The sequence below is a fragment of the Phoca vitulina genome, unplaced genomic scaffold, assembly GCF_004348235.1.
Source record: "Phoca vitulina isolate PV1807 unplaced genomic scaffold, GSC_HSeal_1.0 scaffold55, whole genome shotgun sequence".
Taxonomy (NCBI): Eukaryota; Metazoa; Chordata; class Mammalia; order Carnivora; family Phocidae; genus Phoca; species Phoca vitulina.
The window spans coordinates 4,056,093-4,082,213 of NW_022589758.1; the positions used below are offsets into that span (position 1 = coordinate 4,056,093).

Consider the following 26,121-nt stretch of genomic DNA (forward strand, 5'->3'; position numbering starts at 1 on the left):
GGGGGGGGGGGGGGGGGGGGGGGGGGGGGGGGGGGGGGGGAGGCCTGTTCCAGGGATCTGTCCCGGGGCGAGGGGCTAGGCCGTGGAGCCAACAGTTCTCACCTAACCAGCAGCAACAGCTGAAGAGAGACAGGGCACTTCCAGACACATCAAAGAGAAATTTGTGGCTTGAGGTTTATAATGTAATTACAGGCCGCAAATGCCTTCCTTTACCACCTATATGTCACTGAGCTTTAAGCACCTGCTTCTTCTATAGGCCAGACGGAGAATTCTGTTCCCCTGAAGCCAGGTAAGCAGCAGCTCCTGCGGTAGGAAGTACGCTGCGAAGACGGGGGCAGCAGAAGCGACCGCGAACATGGGGGGAGAGACCCCAGCAAGTCCCCGGGCGCATTTGGGTTGTCGTCTCCGAGACCAGAACACACATGCCACGCTCAGGAAACATGGCCAGCGACCCAGCACGGCAGTAAAAGTGGAAAAAAAGAGTGCCCTGTGCGGAGGCCGAAGGGCCGGGGTGTAACCAGTGCCGTGAAGTAGGAAAGAGAGAATCCATTCTGGGCGTAGAATCCAGGACCGGCTGAAACGGTAACCCTATCCACGGTGAGCCTGGTAATAAAAGACCAGTCTCGCAACTGCTTTTCCTCCTGTTCGTGTTCTCAGTGACAGCTGGACGCATGCTACCTGCAAGACGTGCAAGAAAGAGCTCTAAGTTTAAAGGCAGGCACGCCGTAATCCGCCTCTCGCCAGCCCAGCTTCAGACTCAGGTGTGATGTGCCACCCGGCAGGTCTATTTCCAACGTACACTCACGGTTCCTGATTTGAGTGGGGGGGTTCTGTGCTGTCACAGAAGAGCAGCGTACTGTTCCCTTCTTCCAGGCTCCTCGCTTCCGCCCAACGAGAAATGGCTCAGCCAGGGGTGTTCAGCCTCGGCAACCACTGACATTTGGGCCGGATCACCCACTGTGGTGGCGGGGGGGGGGGGGGGGTTCCGTGCCTGTGGGATGTTTAGCAACGTCCCAGGTCTCTACCCACCAGATGCCGATAGCATCCCTCCCGCTACCCCCCCCCCCCCCCCAATCCCGGCTCTGACAACCAGAAGTGTCTCCGGGCATTGCCAGATGTCCCCAGGGGAGGCACCGTCACCCCCAGTTGAGAACCACTGGGCTACACTAAAGAGGGGCGACTTTTCTTTCCTTCCCGACCCCACTCCCGAGTATCTCTACCCCAGGCCAGGAATATGTCTGAGCCATCTCCTGATCCACCAGCAAAGGACTTACCTCTCGTTCTGAGTGGTCTTCAGTAATACTTTTGACTTGCAAGACTTTCAGTCATTCAGAACAATGCTCTTACTGCCTTTGAAAAGAAGGTCCTTTGCAGCTAAATTCTGGGAGGGGGTGGGGAGGAAGCAGGCAAATTTTCCTTTTAGACACATTTGTCTGTTTTAGTCTATAGAAGGCTCAGACAGAATTCTCCACACCTGGGGTCATTGGGAACTGGAAGGGACTTGAAGCTCGCCTCCCCACCCCTTCTCTGTGCCACATTTGTACAAATGACGAAACCAAGGTTTCGAGGGGGATGTGACTTGCTCCAGGTCATACATATTTCCTAGTCTTCCTTTTCTGGGGGCATAGGCCAATACAATTCTTCTCTGCCTGGTATGCCCGAAGAGCTTATAGGTCTCAAAGCACAGAGAACTTGTGCTTTACAAGCAATGGTTTTGGCCAAACCACACCAGTTAAGGAATGCAAATTTAAAAAATGATAGAATGCTGCAACCAATTAGTGCAAACAAACATTTATTGTGAAATAGTCATCCTACCCTTTATTAGGTATTACATCATCAAAGCACTTTGTGGCAATGAAAATAGCTTTTTTTACCCCTCTGATTCACCCAATATTCCATTAAAGCTGCAAAAAATGTGCAATCTGCTTGAAAAATAGGTTGCTCTTATTTACTCATTAGTGAAAAGTCAAAAATTAAAAAAGAAAATGATACTAGCTTACAGGGCCTCTAGAGCCAATTCGCCTTCCCGCTTCCCAACTACTCCCCAAAATAATTAACAAAGATAATTTGTTTTAAATGCCTTTTTATAAAACCAATGCACCTTTCCCCATATTATAATCATAAAAATTTTAAAAAGCCATTATTTACTTTCTTGGAAAAAAGGTGGCCAGCCGTTGTTTTTTGATCGGGAGCATGTGTATTTCCTGGGAGTTCACTTTCCTTAACTTTATGCTCCGGTTTTTGACGGGTTTCCGAAGGGGCTCTGTGCTGCCCGTGGGCTCTTCCCCTTGGCTGTTGATGTCGTAGCCCTGAAGCACGGAGTCTTCTCTTTTGAAGGAGAAGTTTTTGGTGGACACGCCCGAGAGGCCTTTGACCTTGCCGCAGAAGATGGCAGGCACGGCGTCTTCCACCGAGACAATGACCTTGGCCGCCTGGGACTCGCTCACGGTCTCAATGTGATTTTCAGCCTTGACCTCGCCGCCGGGTTGGTTGGGCTGGCTGGGCAGCTGAGGGGGGTCGCTGCCGCCCACGTGGCTATCCATCAGAGCCAAGGCCCCGGGGGCCGTGGCAGGGGCAAAGGGCACTTCCATGCCACTGGGAAGTTTCTCAATCACGGCGTGACCTGGGCTGTCCATGGACCCGCTGCTGTCGTACAGTGTCTCAACGGGAGGCTCAGACTTTCGGTGGGCTGCCAGCGACAGGTCCAGGGCCGCATCTTCCTGGCAGACGGGGGGACTGACGTCGCCAGCCTTATTGAGCCAGGGCACCGACTTCATGGACAGATCCAGGGCCTCGTTCTCACTCCCCATCTTGATGACCGTGTGGCGGCTAAGCTGGAAGTACTCCCTCGGCTGCAGGATATCGAAGGGCTTCAGTTCCTCCTTCTCCAGGGGGGGCTGGGGGCCTTTAAAGGGGTGCAGGCCGAAGGAAGATGGCGGCTTGGGGAAAGCGGAGCTGAGCTTGGATTCAGGACTCTGAGGCACCGGGATGGGGATGGGGATGGGGACCGGCACGGGCAAGGGGACGATCACGGGGTAGGGCACCAAGAGGGTGGCCGGAGGGACCAGGGGGGACAGGGGGGAGTTAAAGGGCTGGGGGGGCACAGGGGCGTATCCAGGAGGAGGCTGGCAGGGTGGGGGGCCGAGAGCGCCCTGTGAGGGGAAGAGGTTCTGGAGCACGGCTTCAAACGGCAGCGTGGGCTCCTGCGGCTGGCTGGGGATCCGCAGGTCCAGGAGCTGGGGCTGGGCCTCAGGGTCCTCGGCCGCCTGGAACAGGTTGTTGTGGATGGCACTGGAGGAGCACGGGGCCTCCTGCGGCAGGACCAGAGGGGAGTTGAGGTGCTGGAAGACGTGCTGCTCTAGCACCACGGGCAGCTGCACAGGGCCCTGCGTGGTCATGACATACGCAGCATTGCCGTTAGGGTTGAGCTCGGGCGCAGAGCTTCCCTCCACCTGCATGTGAATGGGCATCACCACCGGGCTCTCCCCGAGGCACAGGGGCTGCAGCACGGTGGCCGCCACCTTCAGAGCCATGCCGCTCTGAGACTCGGCCGGGGGGTTCAGGATGGATGGGGCCGGCACGGTCACCAGGGCCTTCTTTACCAGGTCAGTGGAGTTGATGTTCCAGGCCTCGGTGGTGATGAGCTGGGCCATGCCATTCTCCAGTCTGTTATTGGCCAAGGCAGGAGAGGAGTCGGTCATGTCCATGGAGAGGTTCTGGGACCGCAGATCGTCCATCACTCGGCTCTGGTGTCGCTGGGCCTGCAACACAGAACGTGCGATGTGAAGCTTCCGTCGGAGACTAGTTATAATTGCCTTAAGTGCTCCCTCCACATCTTTTAAAAGTTTCCATATCTCGGTGAACGAGGGAGCACACCCATCTCTCTATGTATACATACATGTTATAGATATTTCCTAATGTATACAAACACACCCAAATGATCAGCTGTGCACCGAGAGGCCCAATTGAACAGACGATTAAGCTATAAACACAGATGATGTAATGACTAAACAGCCAAGAGAGGTTAAACAGAGTATTTTTAAGCCCAATACTCAGCTTATATGTTTAGCCTCCGCCAAACAACAAGTTCCATTCCACAGTGCCGTACTGGACGGTTAGCATATGTGCAGATCTGACTTGTTCAAATTCAGATGGGCAGCAAAGACTTACTTTACTTCGAGGACAAAATAAAATCCTGTGACATTAGAACATTCTTTTTTTTTTTTTTTTAATTAATGTATAACGTATTACTGGTTTCAGAGGTACAGGTCTGTGATTCATCAGTCTTATATAATACCCAGTGCTCCTTACATCACATGCCCTCCTTAATGTCCATCATTAGAACATTCTAGGAAAATGGAAGAGGACCATCCCAATTATGGAAAGCCTTTTAAAAACTCTTTATAGCAATAATTCTTCCCAAATTGGCTTGATGAAAAGAGCAGCGGTGCATTTCCACAAGCATCATCACAGTTGTCTCGTGGACTCCCTCTGACAAATGCCATCCCTCCTCCTCCCCATCACAGGAAAATCCACTCCGCGGAGCCGGGCGGACATGGGATAATTGCATGAACGCTCATCGGGCCCAGGGTCGCTTCCCCTAATCAGCTCATCTGTGTGACCCGTGACCTCTCCTAACTTCTAGCTGTCAAGAGGGGATGTTGCTGATTCTAGGGCTGGGGAAATGGAAGATTTGTTGGAAACAAACATCCTCAAAGGTGAGCTACTCTTTCCTGACATCCTCGGCACTTCTGGCCGCCTCCTAAGAGGCCGAAGGAACCCAGGGCGGGTGCTTCCTGGAGGAGGCAGAGCTGCCACGGCAAGATGGCTCTCCATGGAAACGCGTCCATATTTAGCCTCGTTGCCATGGAGAAGGCAGGCACCATGTCTAACTAGGGATCTGTGCAGCCCTGGAGTCTGGTTGGGCTCAATAATAATTCAATAATCCTCAGGCTCACCAGGCAGGCGTTGGGCAACTCAGATTCTTGACCTCACCTGTTGGAGCTGTCTAGACTTTAGTCCCGGGGTCACCTCACGTCCTCCTCTCCTCACCCCTAAATTACCAACACATCCGCCACAACAAGGAGAAGAGGCAGCCCAGCAGGCCATGGGAGTGGAAACGAACACACAAGGCCTCACTCCCGGAAGGCAGCTTTAACAAATGAACAAAGGTGTGATATTTCCAGACAATCAAAATGTGTCAAATGCATAGAACAAGGAGTTTCTCTGAAGCAGGAGGAGGGGACGGCAAGCGGAAGGATGCTATGTAAACAACTCTGTGGGTGATGCCCTCGGCAGGGTGGCACTTGGGTGCCTCTGAGGGAGGGCTCCAGAGCCTGACTCCCTAGAGCCAGGGTGTCCTCCGGAAAGCAGGAGGTGACCCAGCGTGCTGGCCAATAATTCTTTTAGGGCGGAGTAGGGAGACAGTCCGCCCCAGGGAAGCTGAGAGGGCTTGCCCCAAGCCAAGGGCCTGGATTTTCCTGAGAGGAATGCCCCCTGATGCAGCCCAGAGAATATCATACCTCCAACACAACATTGGTTCCCTCATTCCTGAAGGCGTGCATGCACTCACTCATTCAATTAATTGGTCTGCTGAATGCCTATTGCACACCGGCCCTTCACTGGGGGGGCTAGAGATGCTGTCATGAGCCAGTCAGACAAGGTTCCTGCTTTAGCGGAGATTAGAGGCCAGCAGGGCACATGTCTTTGAACGGAGAGATTTGCTAGCATGAGAAGGCATCAAAGTTATGCAAGGAGGGGCACCAACATCCGCAGGATGAAGCTTTGTTGGCCACTCACTCGCAGCCCTGTAAAGGCCCCGAGAACCTGAGGTCTCCTCCAGAAGGCTCTGCCCTGCCCCTCACAGAGACCAAAACTCCCAGGGAGGGGTGAGAAAAGGCTACAGGGAAGCTGGGGTGGGACTGGTGAGGACAAGGACAGCAACAAGTAAGAGAAGATACCCACGGCCACCCATCTGAGGTGCCTTCTGATGGCCTTTGAGGCAACTCACCAGGAGAGGTCAAGACATGTTCTGTGCCATCTTTGGGCTTCCTGTGAGTTTAGGATTACCCAGCAGGAAGGCGCTTTCTTGTAAGGGGCTGCACCTATCTGCCCTTCCTGACAAGATGGCCTCCCTCCGTCTCTGCTCCTTCACGCACCGCTGTCCCCTCTCAGACAGAGAAGGCAGGCTTCTCAACGCTTCTTCCCCCTGCTCCTGGCACACACCTTCCTCTCTGGTGCCAGCTTTCACCTCTTCCTGTGAAACCTCACTCCTCTCCCTGCCTGGTCCTGGTTCTAGGCCTCCTACTCGCCCAGAACCTTCCTGTTCAGAGCGTGAGGAGGGCACCTTGCCAGGACAGAGGGTTCCTGCTCCTTCCACAGATGGCCAGAGCCACAACTCACTGGGCATTTTCTATGTGCCAGGCCTCTGCCAAGAATGCTGAGAACTTTCCATGCATTACTTCACTCGATCTCCAGAACAACCCCATAAGAGGGGTCCTATAATTATGCTCATTTTACTGATGAGAAAACCGATTCCCTAGGAATGTTAGATGACTAGGATAAGGGACACTGAGGCTGGGATTAGAGTTCAGGGTTAATCCCAGGCTTCTTCTCCCAGTGGGAGCTGTGAGGGCCACCCTCCTTCATGCATTTGGTTTCTTGGCAAGAGCAGTCCTCTATAGCCTTCCCTTCAACACCGAGCGCATGCGTCCGCAGAGCTGTGTAAAAGAGAGCCCTTGAGTATGAGATTTCCTCAGAGTGGTGGTGGCCAGGTCCTTTCCAGAAAATCATTGAACTATTTGCTTATTCTCTTTTGTCTACCAGGGCCCTCCTCTGTCCCCCTCACCAGGGAAGTAGCTGAAGGGCCACCAGAGTTCCTGACTTTGGGGAATACAGCCCAGAGCCCTGTTACTGGAGGGCAGGAAGGTCGGCATCCTCTACACCTTGGCTTTCCTGAGACAGATGTCCTGTGGGCGGGAGGGCAACTCAGCACCTATGACTTACAGGGAGGCCTTTAGATCTCCTGCTGCGGACTCAGGTCTCTGGGAGCAGGGCTGGGGCAAAGGGGAAAGGAGGCACGGGCCCAATCTCACTTCCACGTCCTCCCACATGACAGCTTTGGACCCCTTCCCCCGACTACTCAGCCGAAGTAGGCCCCGTGAGCACCCCCAGTCCTTCCCTCAAGCACCACTGGCCTGCTGAGATGCGGCTTGCATTTGGCTACGCCGGCAAAGGAACGGGTAGCCCTGCCTTCATCACGTACCCTCCTGCCTCCCAGGAAGGTTCTTCTCTTTCTCTCTGCTCTCCCTCCCCTGTCATTCATCCCGCCACTGGGTGCCCCAACCCTGAGTCAGCCGCTGGGAGCCCCGAGCACCCACAGTGCGGGCACAGAGGGTGGTGCTGCTGCCTGAGCCAGGGCGGGAGGCCCTAGCCATGCCCTGTGAAGACCAACCAGCTCATGAGATGGGGGTTCAAAGGGCAAGTCTCTACCCCCCACCCCAGCATGAGTGAGGGGGAGGCAGGCGCACTAGGGACCTCTTCAAAGCAAGAGGAATCACAGAAGCCACCAACTGATGCTCAAGTGGAAGGGCAGGAGTTCTTCAGAGATGACAGGCAACATTTTGTTCAGGTTTTTCAAAACATCTTTTGCAAATGGGTTTAAATGAGGCCATCCATCGGTCTCTGTCTTGCCCACGCCCATCATGACCGGGGTTGGGGTGGGGGGTGGGGGTCCATAAATGCAGTGTGGCCAGATGGGAAGTGGGCAGTTTGGATCTGCGGGTCACTCTCAATCTCTTGGCCCTTGGCCAGCTGCTGGAGCTGGAGGGTTGGGGTCCACCCCAGTACAGGCCACGTGCCCCCCAGATGGGGACTCTGGGGAAAAGTCTCAGGGCCCAGGGCTAATGAGGAGGTGAGGAGAGGCTGTCTGGGGCAGTAGTTAGGCTCAGAGACCTGTGGGGTCACAGAATGGTTATCTGAACCCCTCGTCTAGCTATCACCAAGATCTAAGTGTACCAGAGGCAGGTTCTCCCTAGGATCTGTGTCTCAGCCTGGAGCCCTCTTGAGCCTCTGCCCTCCCCCAGCCAACTCCTGCTCATTCATCACACTTGGGGTCTTATCCTCTGAGATCTCACCCCCACCTCACTGAGGTCCTACAGGACCCCAACTTGCCCTTGTCTGGTCCTGAGCTCCCCTCATACTTGGACTGCCTAGTCACTCATTTCTTCAGGAGCGAAGGACTGCCTCATTGTTCTCTCTGTATCTGGTGAATAGTAGGCGCTCAGGAAATGCTTTGTGAGTGAAGGGGTGCATGAATGAGCATTTAGGTCTCCCTGAGTCTGGTTTCTCCTGCCCAGCCTCTGGTTGCAGGCTCCCCATGTATACAATCACGGCACGTCAAGGCTAGCAGGGGTGTTCAAGCTCACATCTCCATCCTCTTCCTGACTCTTTTTACAGATGAGGAAACTGCAACCCAGAAAGTCTGACCAAAACTTGCCCCCCAAGACCAGTTTTTACAAAAGTCCCCATGCTCTCGCTGTGACAGAAGCAGAGGGTCAGGCCCCAGCGGCACCATGGAGGGTAACACAACAGCGAGCCACCTTCGCCAGCCAGCGGCATGACAATGAGTCCACCCTGGGTTCCTGTGTCTCCCTGGCACTCCCAGGAAAAGAAAAGCGAAGTGAAGCTGCCTGTGTGCTGTTTTCCTTCTAAGGAGGTACATTCGGGAGGAAGCTGACCCGAGGCCTTACTCCCGGGCAGTCAGTTAGGGACCCGCCCCACATCTGCGCCCCACCAGGTGCTGCTGCAAGCCATGCCTGCCTCTCAGGCCTCCTGCTTCCAGATTGTTGCCCTTGTGTCACCCTACGGGCCTCTTTACAGATTGACATTTATATAATGAGAATTTGTTTATGGCTTAATTTAAAAAGCAAAAACACTTGAACACTCAGATAATTTAGACTAGTCTCCAGGTCCTAGAGTCCATCTAATTTCCTCATTATGGGCATTTATCACTCAGTCTCAATCTCTCTCTCTCTCTCTCTCACACACACACACACACACACACACTCTCACACTTCCAGACAGCCCAATCCCCTCAGCCCTAGTGCCCTCTGCCACACCCCAAATGATGCCGTGGGGCCCCCTGAAGAGCCTGCGCCAACGCAAACTGAAGGAACTCCAAAATGTGGCTGTGAACTCCACACTGACCCAAGACAGAGTCCTCAAGACCAGTTCGGGTACAGTCTGGGGTCTGAGCAGGGAATTTGGAAAAGACCCTGGAGCATGCCAGCAGTCCCTCTCAGAGGCCAGATCATCTTCTAGGGAGGGACTTAATTTTATTTTGTGAATTTAGAACATTTTCACCATAGACAACTACCAAGATGATCACAAGGCTCTGGTCTGCAGAGCCCAGTGCCCCTGAGCAAACACTTTACAGCTGGGTACGGGGTATGAGGAGCAGAGGTTATTTAACATAGCAAAGCAACTCAAGCCAGGGACCACTGTCTGAGGTCACCGGAAGGCAAGCCCAGCCTCAGGGGACGTGATCTTAGTGACCCTGGGCTGGCTGGGCAGACTCCACCCCCAGGCCCTGGCCCTGCTCCTGAGTATGCCCCCTTTAGCCCCAACAGCAGGCAGATGTGACCTGCTCTCTTCTTCCATTGAAATTAGCCTCATCTAGATTTTTCTATCAAAATAAATTTCTTCCTCTAAAACATTCATTTAAAAAATATATCTTGATAATTCTCTTAAGATATGTGTTTTCCAACTGTAAAATATTGACAGCTTTGATTTTTCTGGAGCCTGTAGGCAGCTATCAATTATTTCAGGTTAAATCTGGATCGTCTATGTCCTTGCTGCTCAAAGTGGGGTCCCTGAAGCAGCTGCAGCAGCATCTCCTGGGAGCTCGCTAAAAAATGCAGGCTCTTAGGCCCCACCTCAGACTTCCTGAATCAGAGTCTGCACCTTGACAGACTCCCCCCGGGAGGTTTGAGGGCAACCATGTTACAGTCTGACAAGTGCTGGCTTAGTGCTGGTTCTCAAACTTAGCTGCACATTAGAATCACTTGGGAGCTTTTAAAAACTACTGACGTCTGGGTCCCACCCCCCACCAAGACTCTGATTTAATTAGTCCGGGGCACAACTGGGGCATTGGGGTTTTAAAAAATTCCCTAGGTGATTCTAACGTGCAGTCAGGTTGGGAACTCTTAATCCAGAGGCCAGAAGACAAGGCAGCTGTCGGCCAACCTTCTTAGTGACTGATCTGGCTTCGTGCTTCACAGAAAAAACTAAAGCCATCAGCCCAAGCTCCCTCAACTTCTCCCCAGCTCTCACAGTGTCTCCCCAAGTTCCCCTGCCCCTGGGAGAAGGTGACATGTCTCTCCCTCTTGCAAGACTGACTTCACAGAGACCTATGCTAAGAATCCTGCCCTGCCAAGCACTCTCTATTCTGAGTTTATTTTCTGCTTTCAATCCAGTACTTCAACTACACCCTCAGTGACTGACTTACTTCTGTATAAAAATCACCTGCCACTTGCTTGGAATTACATGAGCAATGCATAATTTTCGTCCTTTAATACAACGTGGATATGGTTTCACCATTCAGGACCTGATATGCACTAAATATCTAAGAAGTAATTCCAGCTGGGTAAAAAATGGTTTTGCTCTCCCCATAGGGTGTAATAATTGTTAGTTACTTGCCCCAGTGATTCAATTTTCTGAGCTTTAAACACCAGCACAGAGCCGATCTACTGGTGCTGTGAACATAATTACCACGTGAATGTGTTCCCAAATTAGTGACAATACAGAGAATACACAAAATAGTTGCCCGCCTTAGAGCTGACTGCCTTTCTTATCCAGAGACCCACACAGCCCTCCAAAAGAAATATGACCACCCTGGTGAGCTTTGGAAATGAGCTCCCCGACATGTCACTTCATTTATGAAAACAGTGGTGGCCTCAGGGTCCAGGACTGAGTCTCCCCTTCAGTTAGATGGGCAGTGGCCGTGGGCACTTGTGCAGAGCACAGCCTGCAAATCTCAGCTCTGATGTGACGCCAGTGAAACATGGCAGAGGTGGGTGAATCAGGAGGAGCAAGCAGGGGACTCCAAGGTCTCCCTGGGAGCAAGGTAAGGTCACCATAAAACTCATTTATGTTCATTTTGCCATCTCATCCTTTTTATTCCCATTTTTCTATTTTACAGCATATGTAATAAATCAATACAGGAAGATATATAATTGTGTGTGTGTGTGTGTGTGTGTGTTGGGGAAGTGTGCAATTTTTTTTCTGGTAGGAGTACAAGTATGAAAATATTGCAAATCAGCAGGAGAGATGATGACATTCTCAAGGCCCAGCAAAACTTCCAGGGTCCCCCTTGCCTGAACAAGTCTTGGGGTCACTGGCCCAGTTTACCTCTCCATTTTGCCAAGCAGGAAGCTGAGGTTCAGAGGTTGAGTGAGGCTCAGAGGCTGTAGAGTACACCTACTCCCAGAGCTGTGCTCCTTCAAAAGCACAGCCCTTCACCCATTGCTTTGGTTTCAAAGTCCACTTGAGTCGAAGGGGTCCCTTACTACCTCTCCAACGTAACCAGCACTGAACACCAAAGTCTGTGGGATGGTCTGATTCAACCATCAAAATGTCAAATATAGTTTGATAGGTAAGGAGCTAGATGAAAAGATATGGAGTAAACTCTTGAGTCCATGGTACCTAATAAACAAGTTATTGAAGTAGAAGAGATGAGATTCAAGACATAGACACACAGGGGTGCCTGGGTGGCTCAGTCGGTTAAGTGCCTGCCTTCAGCTCAAGTCATAATCTCGGGGTCCTGGGATCGAGCCCCGCATCGGGCTCCCTGCTCAGCGGGGAGTCTGCTTCTCCCTCTCCCTCTGCAGCTCCCCCTGCTTGTGCTCTCTCTCTCTTAAAAAAGATTTTTAAAAGGACACACACACACACACACACAAGTTTTTCATGACCGTGGGAAAGTCATTTTATGTCCCTGGGACACAGTTTCTTCTTTTATGACTTGGGGTACTGCCCTGCTCTCATAGTGGGGAGGAAGTTAACTCAGGCCTCCCTCGAGTGAGTGGTGCCTGATGGGAAGGAGTCAAACTTGGCCTTCTAGGAACTGCTGCAGGGCCATGAAAGACAGGAAGTGTGAAGAAGAACTGGAAAGAAGGGAAGTGCACAAAGGGGTGGGGGTATGTCTTTCTGGGGCCACTCCAAGGGCCACTGAGAAGACTCACTCCCCATCCTCCCAACGGCAAAGGCCCCAGGGGGGATGAGGGGCACGGCCTGGGGGGAGGGACCACGAATGGTGAAGAGAGAAGTTCCAGTTCATCTTTTTTTTTTTTTTAAAGATTTATTTATTGGAGAGAGAGAGAGGAGAGAGAGAGAGAGAGCACGTACGAGCAGGGGGAGGGGCAGAGGGAGAGGGAAAGAAGCAGACTCCCCTGCTCATGGGCTCGATCTCATGACCCCGAGACCATGACCTGAGCCAAAATCAAGAATCAGATGTTTAACCAACTGAGCCGCCCAGGCGCCCCTCCAGTTCATCTTTGAACCAGGCCAGGGAAGACGTGAAGGCTGAAGGGAAGGGAGAAGGTACGGAGTTCTTTTCTGCTTCAGTCAGAGCATGCTTTGTCTCTCTTGGGACTCAGCTGCCCATAGTCAGGCAGTGTCTGTGAGTTGAAGACTTCACAGCGCTGGCAAAGAACCTACCCCATGCCGAACATACCCACTCTGTGCTCTCTGCGGGGTCTCAGGTTAAGGCTGGGCCTCGCCACGTAAACAGTCAGTTGAAATGAGAAATACTAAAGCTGGACAAATCTGAAGATTACAGGGAAAACTTCACGACTAGAGCCAACAACTCACAGGCCCGGTTTTCGGTCGATGGCCTTTGCGGGGTTCCACTAGAGCACCAGAGAGATGGATCCGGGAGCCTGGCTGGCGAGGGCACCATGGGGTTGCCCAGCCTCCTTTCTTGCCCAGGTGGACGGCGTTAGGTATCTTTGCATTTACGATCCCATTTCATACTCCCAATGACCTCTAGCCTGCCCACAAGGACCAGTGGCAGCCTTGGGCCATGCAGGACTGGGTGAGGACTAGAAGAGGAACTCAGTGCCCCTCCATTCATGTATTTATTCTTTCAAAAACTATCTGAGCTCCTACTGTGTGCCAGGCATGTATCTCCCATTCCTCTACCCTAGTACTGTTTTCTCCATTGGCTTGTTGCCTTCTCTAGGAGCTCAATTCCCAAAGGATTAACCAATTGCTCTTCTCCCAGGGTTATCTGCTTCTACCAGGGCTCTTTCAAGGCCCACGTTTCCTGCAAAGGTAAAGGAGTAAGTCTCTATGGGAAGAACTCCAGTCCCGAGACAGCAGTGGGAAGAGATATTAAGGCAAGGGCCTCTCTAAAGTAGAGAAGAGATGCTTGTTTTCCAGAAACTACGAGGCAAGAAGCGACCTCTTCAAGACTCGGTGAACCTCGGAATCACAGGGAGAAAAATCCTGAAGAACTGCTGTTGGGGGCAGGGGACACTCACCTGGACAGTGGACTGGGAGAGTCAGGGAGTGTCTGTCCCTGAATTTGGTCAAGGTCACCCAGCCTTCAGCTGGACACAGAAAACCCCAAACACCCTCAGGTGCTGGTGTCTGAGAGGCTACCTCGTGCAGGAGCACAGGTCTCATCTAGGGTCTTGGGCCAGTGTCTGTCATCTTAAAAAGCTATGGTGTTCGGAGATTTTTTTTTTTTTTGGCAATAAAGAAACCTCTTCACTATGGAACAAAGAGGGGGAAAAACCTGCCTCTGGAAGAGAAAATACTTCTAATTAGATTGAGATACAAAGGTTAAATTTTTGTTCTGGGAAAAGGACTGTTTATAATCCTGTGTCATTAGCCAGACATTTTCCAGAGACTAGTGTGCCAGAAATAGACCCTTTGAGGGGTCACTGGAAGGAAGGGGTGTAGATTTGTGAAGTCAAAGGACTGGAGTTCAGATTTTCCCCTTCTCCAAATGCATGTGAGCCCCTCACCAACTACCAGCATAGAAAGAGTACCAGCCTCACCCTGGGCACCGGGCCCCCCGTGAGAGTGGTCAGAAGTACAAGCTTTGAACTCAGACAGGCCTAGGTTCAAATTTCAGCTCTGCCTAGCTTTGCTAGCTGTGTAGCCTTGGGCAAGTGAGTTCGAAGCCTCCCCCTCTGCAAAATGGGGCTTACAGACCTGCGGTGGTGGTCACAAGTGAAGGAAACAGTCCATGTGAAGTCCTTGGCACCATGCCGGATATCATCACCACCACCACCATCATCGTCACCCTCTCACCGGTGTCAGTCATCATCTTCAGATCCACTGCTCATCCTTCCTCTGAGTGCCTTAACTAGCATTACAAATGCTCCCAGTGGGGAGCACATTAAGCTCCCTAGTTAAAACCCTGTTTGTTCAAAGATTTACTTTTAAATCAGCTGCAAGGGACTGGGAGGGCATTTGACATAGAACTAATGTTAACACCTGACGGCGAGGTCGCCACAAAAATTTCCTTGGCCCCCACCACAGCTGAAATGCCGACCAGGTGCAGTGAAAATAGGAAGCAACACTGTGGTACAACTGAAAGTGAAGGACAATGGGAAAACAACGAAATACAAAAATCTAGCGCTCTTTCAGGCCGATAAGCTGGGGGAGGAAGAGGCGCTGGCCGGAGCCTTCGGTATCTTGAATATGGACTCAGGAGCGTTTACTACAGCCTTCGTTCTCCTTGGCACAAGGGCCCGAGCGGCTCTCCTGTCCAGCTTATCAACTGCATTAGGGTAATTTCCTCACTCGCCGGAGGAACAAAAACAAAGTAGGGGTGGAACGGCAGAGGAAGAGGGTAAGTACAAGAGGGAGAGAGAAAGTAAAGGGGTTTTCTGAGATAATCGGGCAAGAGTTAAAGGAAAGAAGGGGGGAGACTATTTAAAAGTAGGTGTAGTCCAAATGAGAAAAGGGTTGCTCAGCTGGAGGAGACCCCAAGAGACTGGGTAAGGCTGGGGGAAAAGCACCCGTCTGGCCACCAAGGGACACCTCAAGTTACAACAGCTCGGTCGCTGTGTAGCGTGGTGGAGGGAAAGGTGGGACTGGAGTTTCTCAGTAGGATGAGGATATGGGGAAGGTACGAAATTGTTCACCAGCACTAAAGGTACAGAAGAAAGGTGACCCCAATTTGGGGAAATCTTCTCCCATGCTTTTAAAATCACCAAGCACATTCAGTTGTGACTTGGCTGGGCTGTCAGTTCTAGAAAAAAACAAAGATTTATCCTCTTTTGATGCCTGATCTTCATTTTTGCCTACCCCCTCATCCCTCCTTGGGGAGTCAGAATCGGGTTTCCCCCAGGAAAATTGGGTTTTCCAGAAAGAAGTTGATAAAGTCATTCTCACTGAGGTCCAGGACTCCTAGGTTCAAGGATTATGTTTCCTTTATTGGTATAATGAACATAATTCAATCAGTGGACAAAGTTATGAATAAAGAAATAAAACTCTAATCTAGGGGTTTCAGATACCAATCATGGGGAAGGATCTTCCCGTCTTGAAATCTCTCCAAAGAAACAAGAACCTACAACTATGACCAAGGTTGCTGGCTCCACTAGAAGGCAGTTGAGGTTCAAAAAAGGGGGTGGGGCGTGCCCTCAACCTCTAAGCACTCAGAACTAAGAGAGGAAGTGAATGTGAGTCAATTATTCATTCCTGTATAGACTCAATCGGCAAATACTTATCGTTCCCTTGCAAGAACCTCACGAGTATGTGCTTCCCAGATACGGAGGTTTTAGCAGCGTCCAAAGTTGTCCTTACTTTGTGGTACGGGGCCCTGCTGCTGAACTGGCTGCCTCTTGGAAGTCTGGTTTCTGTCTTCCTAGGTTTCCATGAAGAAGTTCAGGGCTCTCAGAGGGCCTCGTCCCCACATACAGCATGCTACCTCAGTGCCACAGCCACGGTGGAAACTTCCTGACGGTCACCAGTGGTGATGGATATGGGGGGGGGGGCGGCGGGCAGAGGGCTGCTGGGTTTTGACGGACCCAACCGGCTAGCTGTCTGACTTTGCGCTGCCCCACGAACAGACTGATTTGCCTGGAAGTAGTTTATTTGGGAGAAGATCCCAGAAAATACCAGTAGAGGAGTGAAGCAGTGAGACATGGAAAAGAAGGAAGCCAATTTATCAGCTAAGTTACCACTGCAGGCAACTAGATTCCACTGGGGGATGCTGGGAGGCAGTGGAAACCACATGCCTCAGAGTCGGGGTGTTTATTCACCAACCCCCATCCGTCACAGGTCAAGGGCCGCTCCCTTGATGATGTGTTAATTCCCTGGCCCTTCGAACTAGCCCGGCAGGTGGCCTAGTGTGCTCCCGAGGCGGGGAATGTCCTCAAGAGAGTCACAGCTGTTTGCAGTAAGCAGCCTTCGGGGTACAGAGGCCAATCGGAGGGGACATGGGGGCGGGGGACAAACCATGTCTGCTACACCAGCCATGCCCTGGAAAGCGCTTATGTGAAGACCCAAATGTCACCAATTCAAGCCACCACGGCCAGGTGTTTTCCCAATGGGTGACACTCTCTATGACCCTGTTAAGAAGACCCTGTGTTATGGTGACAGTCTCCAAGCCACAGAGGAATCAGCTCCCGAGAAGTGCGCTTCGAGGTCTCATAAAGAGCCTAGCACACAAGAAGGCCGCAGACAGCTCTCGTTCCAGAAGCAAAATGGTCCAGAGATGGTCAGCTTGGCTAATGTGTTCCTTTGCTAGACTATAACTGGGGCCCTAGGGGAAGTTGTTTTAATCATATTTGTGCTGGCTGGAATGCTAGATGCTCCTGAGATGAGTCACAGAGGGAGTTTCTCTTCTGGTGATCTTGGGCTCCAACTCGGGGACCAAAAAAACAATAAACAAACAAACGCCACTTCACTTCATCAGCTGCATCCCACCTAAAAATGAAAATAATAGCAGCCTTGACCTGAGAAGTGCACAGACAATGCGGGAAGAACAGGGTGGAGAATGCTCATCTTGTAAACAGGGAGCCTTCTTTCTGGAATTGTTTGGCCAGAAGCATCCCTCTGCCTGGAGGTGAGCTCTTTCAAGAGCAGAACAACCCACTGCAGAATCTTAGCGTTGGTGAGCCTTTTGAAGTCCTAGAAATTCACCGTATTTCTCGGAAAGCTAGTCTTGTCATTGAAGCTAATAGAGCATAAACAATGCAAGGCTGGGATGGGAGAGGCAAAAGCTGCTGTGTAACATCTGGCTAGTTGACGATGAAGATTATAGGTGTTATTTCCTATTTGCTTTCAGGGAAGAATTCTCCTGGAATGCATGTGTTTACACACACAGACACACACAGACACACACAGCCCCCGCACAGCAGGTGAGCAGGAATGAGGCCACCTGTTGTCCCTGTAACTCTCCAACCAGAATTCACTGGAATCTACTTGGTCCTCACCTGTTCCACCTCTGACTGCCGGTCATCAAACCCTAATTGCTGGAGGTGCCACACGGGTCAGATCTCAACACAGGAGAGAATGGGATGGAGTGTGTATGTGGAGGGGGGGGTGTTCCAGAAATGCGGGAGGAAAGGTACAAGAGGAAACGGGTGTGCGGCCTGGCCAGGGCTGGGGCCCAGGGCTGGTGAGGGCTTCAGGGAGAGACAGGATGCTGTGAACTGGAGAGGGTGTCTGCCCCTTCCACAGGGGGTGAAAAGCTGCCTTATGCCCCAAAGGACTGCCAACTGAACCCACACAGTTTTGATGTCTTCACAGATCCTGACGAACAGAATGCCATGATTCAGTAGGGAGACCATTACGTTAGGAGGAAAGAGAAGGAGATTAACTCGCAGGGCTTTGCTAGTTCCTTCTCTTCTCTGCCTTTGTCTGCCTCTCTGTCTCTCTCTCCCCCTCCTACCCCCACCCTCGCCCCATCTGCGCAGGCTCACAACATGATACTAATAAACTATTTACTAAGCATTTACTTATGTGCCAGGCACCCTGCTAGGTATTTTACACTCACTTTCTCATCTCAGTGTCTCAGAAACCCCAGCAGATCAGTATCACCTTGGTGTGAATTGGTTCGTTGGTTTTTTTTTTTCTTCCAGAAACTGAGCTGTGAATCCCCAGGGAACGACTATTTTGATGGGAAGGAGGGCAAGAGCTTTCCAGAACGTGAACAACATTTAGTACAGAGAAGGCACGTCTGGGGGAGGTCGGGAAAAGAGAGGGCAAAGGTTCCTGGCATCATGTGTAGGGGTAGATGGGGCTGAGGGAGGGCAGGAAGGGAGAGAGAAGGGGAAAGTGTCTTCTCACCTCTGGCCAGAGCCTAGAATTCCTTGGCCTGCTCCTGCACCTGGGGCGGGCCCAGCCCTGAGCTCCTCCCTCCACCAATACCACTGCAGCCAGCCACCGCTGGCCCCTGAAGGACACAGGAGCTCCCATTTCTTTTGTGGCCTAACTCTTCCTTCCTACACCTGTGGACAAGCATGCATCCCAGGCAGCGATTCATTCCCATCCTTCCCAGGAATACACTTCATCCCTGGCTGACGGGCCAGCTGTTGACCATACCCACTTCCTGTTCTGCTTGGACTACATTTCCCAGCCTCCCCTGCAGTTAGGGGTGGCCGCGTGCCTGAGTTCTATCCAACAGAATGTGAGTGGAGGTGATGTGCACCACTTCCAGGGCTGGCTCCTACGAACCTTCCGTACATGGTGCTCCAATCTCCTCCTTCTTACCTGAACTTGATGCACAGGGACATCTTGGAAGCTACCTGTTGGACATAGTGGAGCCACAAGACAGAAGGGCCTGCACGCCTGAATCATAGTTTGCAGGAGGGCCACCTGCCATCAGGAACACCCGTTTTGGGGTTTTTGTAAACAAGGAATAAACTTATAGTGTGCTTGAGCCATAACACACTTCCAACTTATTTGAAACAGCAGCTAGCATTACTCTAATTGACACTGTCAATGCTTCCTGGGACCCACTCCGCACAGCGAGTGCTAGGGACAGACTGACTTGCAGCCGTAGAATACCCTGAGCCCCACGAGCTGAAAACCAGAGCTGCAAGAGTAGCCCAGTTCTGAGCTTCCCCGTGCCACCTTTTCTGCACTAAAAGCACCGACACCTTTGGCTGTTCTTTCTGACTTGAATCAATTTATTAACGTGGGTTCCGGACAATTTTTTGCTTGGCTCCTGCATAAATATCTCCTGAAAGAGTCCGTTTCATAGGCATTCCCAGAGCTGGCAGGGTTGAGAGAGAGCAGGCGGGTGAAGCTGCCTTCACAGAGCAAGAGGAGCAGGCCTTTCAGCAGCCTTCGTCCCCGGAGCCCCACAGGCGGCCCTGGTCCGTGTGAGTGGGGGTGGGCGCGGGAGGGAGACGAAGCAGGGCCCCGGCACCACACAGGCAAAGAGACCTGGGAAGCTGGTGTACCTGGCATCTGGCCAGAGGAAACTGCTAGCGCCACAACACCCCTTCTCTCTTTGTACCCGTGGATGTTTTGTTGGTTTGTGGAGCAGGAAGGCCTGGGATTTCTGCCATTTCCCCAGTCACACCAGATTCTTTATTGGACAGGTCCCTGTGCATTTTCCTTTAGGGGAGCTCATCATCTGTGGCTCGAGGGTCTGGGCCAGCTTTCCCTTCGTGCCCTCCATAATTGATTTTCTAGGCAAAGACTGCCCACTCAATAGTATCCTCCCCTCTACCGACCGCTGAAGTTTCACTGCTAGCAAGCTCGTGCCTTGTGTTCAACATTACTGATCTCTTTCTGGGTTCACCTCCAAAATACTGATCTGTCTAAAGACTTGGGGACATTGCCACTTTGGAGTGAACTGATCACAACACTTTCCACACAGAAGAGACATTTCCTGTCCAAGACTCAGGTGAGACCCTAACCCTGTCAACCAGCATTGTCATCAAGCCCACACATCTAGGGGCGGGGGGGGTGTGGCAGGGAGGAGGATGTGTGTCAACTTGAGTTCGAACCAGCAAGACCCGTTCCCAGAGTGCTACCGGAGTTTCGGGTATCTCTTCATCTCCATCAATACTTGAGGCTTGGCTACAGAGCACAGGGAATATTAGAACTCACAGGTGGTAAAATGGGGAGCACGCTAATTAGCATGAGGACGGTAAGAAATGGGTTAAATAGTGACATTTGAGATATACGGAATAGTGAACACATTTTAGAGGTGCTCCCTACCTTGTGTGCATAGGGCTGGCGGAGCCAGGAAAGCCCCTAGCCAGCACCCCCGGGATGGTTCTGATGCTTCCCACCAAGCTGGCCCCATGCCTGGCAATTGGTTTTGGAGGCTTTCCAGTTGCCTTGCCAAAATTCTGCCTTGGAAATATTGTCATATCTGCATCGAGTGGAGCTTTCATACCATGTGTGGTCACAGCAGCGGAAAAGACAAGCAGCTGGGACTCCCTAGAACAGGCTTAGGAAACTGGGCTGTGCCTGCTGGCTACTTACATGTTAGTTTCTCCCCCGCGGACGCAGAGCACAATTTGCACGGAGGCGGGTCCTAGGGCTGTCACGGTGTGGCTCTGAGCTCTCTGTGTAAGGGCCCCTCCCTTCTCCGCTCTGGCTCTCTTGCCTGCCTCCTTCTGCCCGGCCTCGCCTCTCTGGGGGCTCTGGCCTCCAGCCTGCCCCGTGGCAGCCCGCAGACAATGTCCTCAGGGCTGGAGACTGTGCTTCAGGGACAGGGATGATGAGCAGAAACCTCCTGTCCAAAAAAATGCAACGCTTGGCTTCCCCTCTACAGGACCTTCTTGGTGTCTGAGCCAGCACTGACTGACATGCTTGAAAATTCTTAAAATTGTCCTTTAAAATAAAAAAACCTAAGGGATCATATCACATCCATTAGAACAACTAAAATAAAAAAGACCAACACCAAAACGTGGAGCAACTGGAACGCTCATACACTGCTGGTGGAATGGTACAGCCACTTTGGAGAACCGTCTGGCAGTTTCCAATGAAGTTAAACAACTGTCCACCCTCTGGCTCATCAATTCCAATCTTAGGTATCCTCCCCAAAGAAATGAAAACACAGGGGCGCCTGGGTGACTCAGTCGTTAAGTGTCTGCCTTTGGCTCAGGTCATGATCCCAGGGTCCTGGGATCGAGCCCCACATCGGGCTCCCTGCTCAGCAGGGAGTCTGTTTCTCCCTCTCCCTCTGCCTGCCGCTCCCCCTGCTTGTGCTCTCTCTCCGTCAAATAAATAAATAAAACCTTTAAATAAAAAAAAAGAAATGACAACATATATTCACAAGAAGAGTTGTACACAGATATCTGGTCATAAAAGGCATGGACTGGAAACTCAAAGGCACGGTCTGTCAACAGATGAGTGGATAAACACAGTGTGCAACAGCCACACGGTGGACTTCTACTCAGCAATGAAAAGCAGTGAACTCCTGTCACATTCAACAACATCAGTAAGTCTCAGAAACACGGTGTTGAGTGAAAGAAGCCCGATACAAAAGTGTACATGCTCTAAGATTTCATTGACACAATATCCAAAAACAGGCCCCCAAAATGTATGCTAGAAATCAGTGGTTGCTATGGGAAAGGGGGAGGGGCAAGGACTTTTCTGGGGTGACAGGAATGTTTTATGGCCTCTTTCAGTGATTACACAGGTACACCAAATTCTCAAAACTGAATCATTCGACCACTTAAGAATCATTTGATTTAATTACCCTTGATTTAAGGAAAAAAAACACTGAAAAGACTATCAAACTACAAAAAGGAAAAACCACCAGCCAAAGTGGTCCTGTGTGTGAGCACTGTGACCATCAGCTCCCAAACAAATGCTCAATGAAATAAAAGAACAGAGGCCCCAAGGCAAACTGGCCCAAGAGTGTGGGATAGCTATCAGGCTTTGCGCCAAAACCACTTTCCAGGAAATGCCAATATTTTTGCGTTTGGGAAAGGGGAGGGAGCTTCAAGGCGAGCAAAAGCCAAAACCTGTTGGTCTTTGGACAACTGCTCCCAACTGAGGGGCCCTGTGGGGGAGGCCTCAAAATGCTGCTACTGAGGCTTCCTCTGCGGGTCCCTGGGGTGGGGCACCCAGAAAAATCCCTGCGGGAGCAGGAATCGGAAGTTCCTTAAGGGCAAAGATCTCCTGTTTTGCCTGGTGGAGAGGAATCTTCTATCTCCCTAGTAAGAGACTGTGGCAACACTCCCATTCGCTGTGTTCAGCCCTCCCACAGCCCAGGGAGGCTCTCCGGTGTTCGGACACAGGCTCGGGCTCGTGAAGCAGGCCTGCCCCAGATCCCTGCTCTGCCCCTTCAGGACTGTGTGGCCTTGGAAAAGGGACTCGGCTTCTCTGAGCTGAGGTTCCCTGGCCTGTGAAATGGGGTGGGGGTGGGGCGCCCACTGCTGGTGAAATACAAACTGCCTGATAGCCAGTGAACGCTCAACCTAGAATCTTGTCTGGGCTCCAGGGGTCTTTCTGGTCATCTATGCCGATCTCCCAGCTGGAGTGGGAGTCCCCTCCAGCTGAGTTAGCGTTCACTGTAAAATTTCTGGATCTTGGGTGCACAGAATGGGTATAATCATAATCTTCGGTTCACGACACTAGTCCATGCATGGCTCGCTTTTTTCAAAATTTTATTTTGAAAACTGTTTTAAGATTATACGATTTAAAATAACAAAATAAATACCCATGAAGACATCACCCAACCCGACATGTGGGTCTGTTGGACTTTCTATTGTATTCCAGTAGTTGCTTCATCTATCTACCCGTGCACCAGCATCCTAGTGTCTTATACCTTCTGACGGTGCTAAGCACTACGAAGAAAGTAAATCAGGGTAAGTGACAAGGGGAAATGAGGTGGGGAAGAGACTACTTCAGGGAGGGCAATTGGGGAAAAGCTCTCTGAGGTGGAGTCACTTGAGTAAAGCCCTGGAAGACAGACGCACCACGGTATATCACATTCCAGTGTTCCAAGAAGACCTGTGCGCGTGCATGGGTGAGTGTGCGTGCCTGCGCGTGCGTTAAAAGGAGGCAGGAAGCAAGTTTGAGCGTAGGAAAGAAAAGCAAGGGACTAGATCACACACAGCCTTCTAATTTTCATTTTACAAAGACTACCTAGTGCAACACATTTTACAGATGAGGAAACAGAGGTTCACAAAAGGTGCTTGCCTCAGGCCACACATCTAGGCAGGGGCAAGATTACAGTTAGAATTCTGTCTTCTCTGTTCAAGGCTGTGTGCATCTTCCGTGACGATGTCTTGGCCCTCTAGGCCTTCAAATGGTTTGAATTCCACAAAATGTCTCCAAGTGGCTTTCAGGTAATGAGGTGACAAATAGTATATTGAAATGGCGTTCTTCCAAGCAGAAGTTCTTTGCCACAAAAAAGATTATTTGAAGACTAATTAGGATTCTGAGATTCTTTTATGGCCCAGGATGATGTCAAAATCCATGGGAATATTTCCAAGTTCTTTTCTTATCATAGGTGATATTTATTCTCAAGAGAAAAATCAAGAATATGCTAGTGATGGTCTTTGAAATTTAAGCCGGGCTCTATGATCATATATACAGAAGCAAGAATTTTTCTTAATAACCTACAAACAACTGAGAAATACACAAGTAGTAAATTAATAATTTTACACATTTTTTTAAAGATTTTATTTATTTATTTCACAGAGAGAGAGAGAGAGAGAGTGAGAGCAGGAACACAAGCACGGGGAGCGGGAGAGGGAGAAGCAGGCTTCCCGCTGAGCAGGGAGCCCGATGCAGGGCTCGATCCCAGGACCCTGGGATCATGACCTGAGCCGGAGGCAGACGCTTAACGACTGAGCCACCCAGGCACCCCAATTTTACACATATTTTTATGCCATCCCTTCAGTTCGATAAATGACAAGAATTTTTATTCCTAATAACGTGGATGGAAATATTAAGGCCAGGGTTTAAAGGCTCATATTCCCCCTTTCTTTTGAAACTCTGAGCCCGGTCCAAGATAAAACCAGGAGACAGAGCCATGACTAAAGACATTACAGTAAGTCTGACCTGCATTCCCTACTAAACCTTCAGGGTAAATGGATTTCTCAAATCTGTTTTCCACTTTGACCGGCTAATCCCTTCCTTCCAGGAGGAGATTTCAGCCGCTCCACTCTGGGCCTTGTCTATGGCAACAGACCCACGTGCTGTTTCCATCTCGCGTCCCCACACTGGGCTCTGTTACAACTACAGAAATGATGACTCAAGAGCTCACAATTACTGACTTCCGAGAGCCTCTGACCTCCCCCAGGAGAATAAGCAGATGAGAAGTTCTATGTATTTTCAAAGAGATGAATTCTGGCTGTTTCTGAATCCCCCCCAGGCTTCTCTCGGCCGGGAGGACAATTCTGAAAGTATGCAGACGGAGAGCGCTAATGGCAGTGCTTGGCGCAGGTAAGAACCATCTGCTTTCAGTTACTTCAGCTACGTCTCACCAGACCAAAGCAGCTCTGCCCAGTGGATGCAACCGAAGTGACTCAAACTGTTGGCTGAGAAGCCGGTGAATGACTCCTTGCTAAGCCCTCTGTCCCAAGCTGCTCCTCGCCATTGGGAAAGCGTCGGGACGCTGGCAGACCTCGCAGGTGTACCCTCACTCATCCGCCCTACTTCTCATATGAGAAAGAGAACACAGCGCAGAGGTCCAGCAAATCCAAACCCTCCTGACTTGTAGAGAGGAGCCCTACTTGACGAAATAGGGCGGAGATGCCCCATGGACCCGCCTGGGGCAGGAGCAAGTTTCTTAATCTCTCTCTGTCTCAGTGTCCTCATCTGCGCAATGCGGATGCTAACAGTATTTATGCCTCAGCGTTGTTTGTCAAAGGGGGTAAGTGCTACCATGCAAGACATTTAGAATAGCTCCTGGCAAACAGTAAGCCCTCAACAGGGGTTGGCAATTATTACTGTTAAGACAGGGAGGGGCGCCTGGGTGGCTCAGTCATTTAAGCGGCTGCCTTCGGCTCAGGTCATGATCTCAGGGTCCTGGGATTTAGCCCCGTGTCGGGCTCCTTGCTCAGCAGAGAGTCCGCTTCTCCCTCTCCCTCTCCCTCTGCCCTTCCCCCTGCTCCTGCCCTCTACCTCGCTCACAAAAAAAAAAAAAAAAAAAAATTTTAAAAATCTTAAAATAAAAGATAGGGAGCCAAAGGACCCTCACTGTGGAAGGCTAAATAAATAAGGTCAGAATTTCATTTTATACTATAAATAATAAATAAGATGAAAAAGAGGTGGCTTTTCTTCTCAGCAGTTTTAAGCCTGGCAGGGTACTGGCCTTCCATGGCCCATGGTGGCCAAAATGTGCGGGGGGACAGTAACTGCCATCAAATCTGAAGTGACAAGTATAAGGTCAAGAGCAGAGGCAGTTGGGGACCTGATGGAGGGTTTTCATTAGGCCAGACTCCCCAGGATAAAGGGTTGTGGAGGGACAATCAACTCAGGCTGCACAGCTTTGAAAGATCTGGATCCCCAGGCCACACCTAGACCAGTAAAATTAGAATCTTCCACAGTTGGCTTGGGCATTAGGACTTGCTAGAGTTCCTCAGGTGATTCCAGTGTGCAGCCAGGGCTGAGAACCCCACCTCCAGGTCTGGATCCCCTTCCTCCCAACACGAATGAGGGCTTATCCTGGTCCGTCCTCAAGAGGCCCAAACACACAGCCTCAATTCTTTCCACGGAGACAGAGAAAACCCACCGAGCCCCATCGGGGGCAGGAATTGATTAGTATTTGTGTATGGGTCCACAGTGCCTGGGATACAGTCTCGGCACTGAATCAGTAAGTGAATGAACAGATAAATGAATGGATGGATGGAGAGATGGATGGATGGATGAGTAAAAACAGCACCATAGCAAATGTCTGCTGATATGGAAGTAAAATTAGTTAAAAAAAAAATCTCTGAAGGGCAATTTAAAAGCATTCATACCCACTGACCCAGAAAATCTACTGCTTGGAATCACCCCAAGACAATGCAGGCCCTGGCTGGATTTTCTCCCAAGTGCGTGCAGTTCTGATCCAAGAGAGATCGGTGGGCAAAAGAAGCGAAAGACTGGACTCTCCAGGGTGACCGTGACCTTGGGACCCCACTGGCATGGGGAGGTGGGAGGAGGGTACCCTCCGACAAGGCCGATATTTGGTTTTCTTTC

The 26,121-nt window shown here is 51.0% G+C and overlaps 1 protein-coding gene across 2 annotated transcripts in view; it reads right to left on the reverse strand.

Annotated features, from left to right (window-relative positions):
* Positions 1-1,781: 1,781 nt before the first annotated feature.
* Positions 1,782-26,121, reverse strand: part of RAI2 (retinoic acid induced 2) — a 60,139-nt gene continuing 35,799 nt past the window's right edge. For both annotated transcript variants that reach the window (XM_032389624.1, XM_032389623.1), the window contains exon 2: positions 1,782-3,761. In XM_032389624.1, the coding sequence (XP_032245515.1) occupies positions 2,145-3,737 (1,593 nt within the window). In that variant the 5' untranslated portion in view covers positions 3,738-3,761 and the 3' untranslated portion in view covers positions 1,782-2,144. The remainder of the gene's footprint in view (positions 3,762-26,121) is intronic.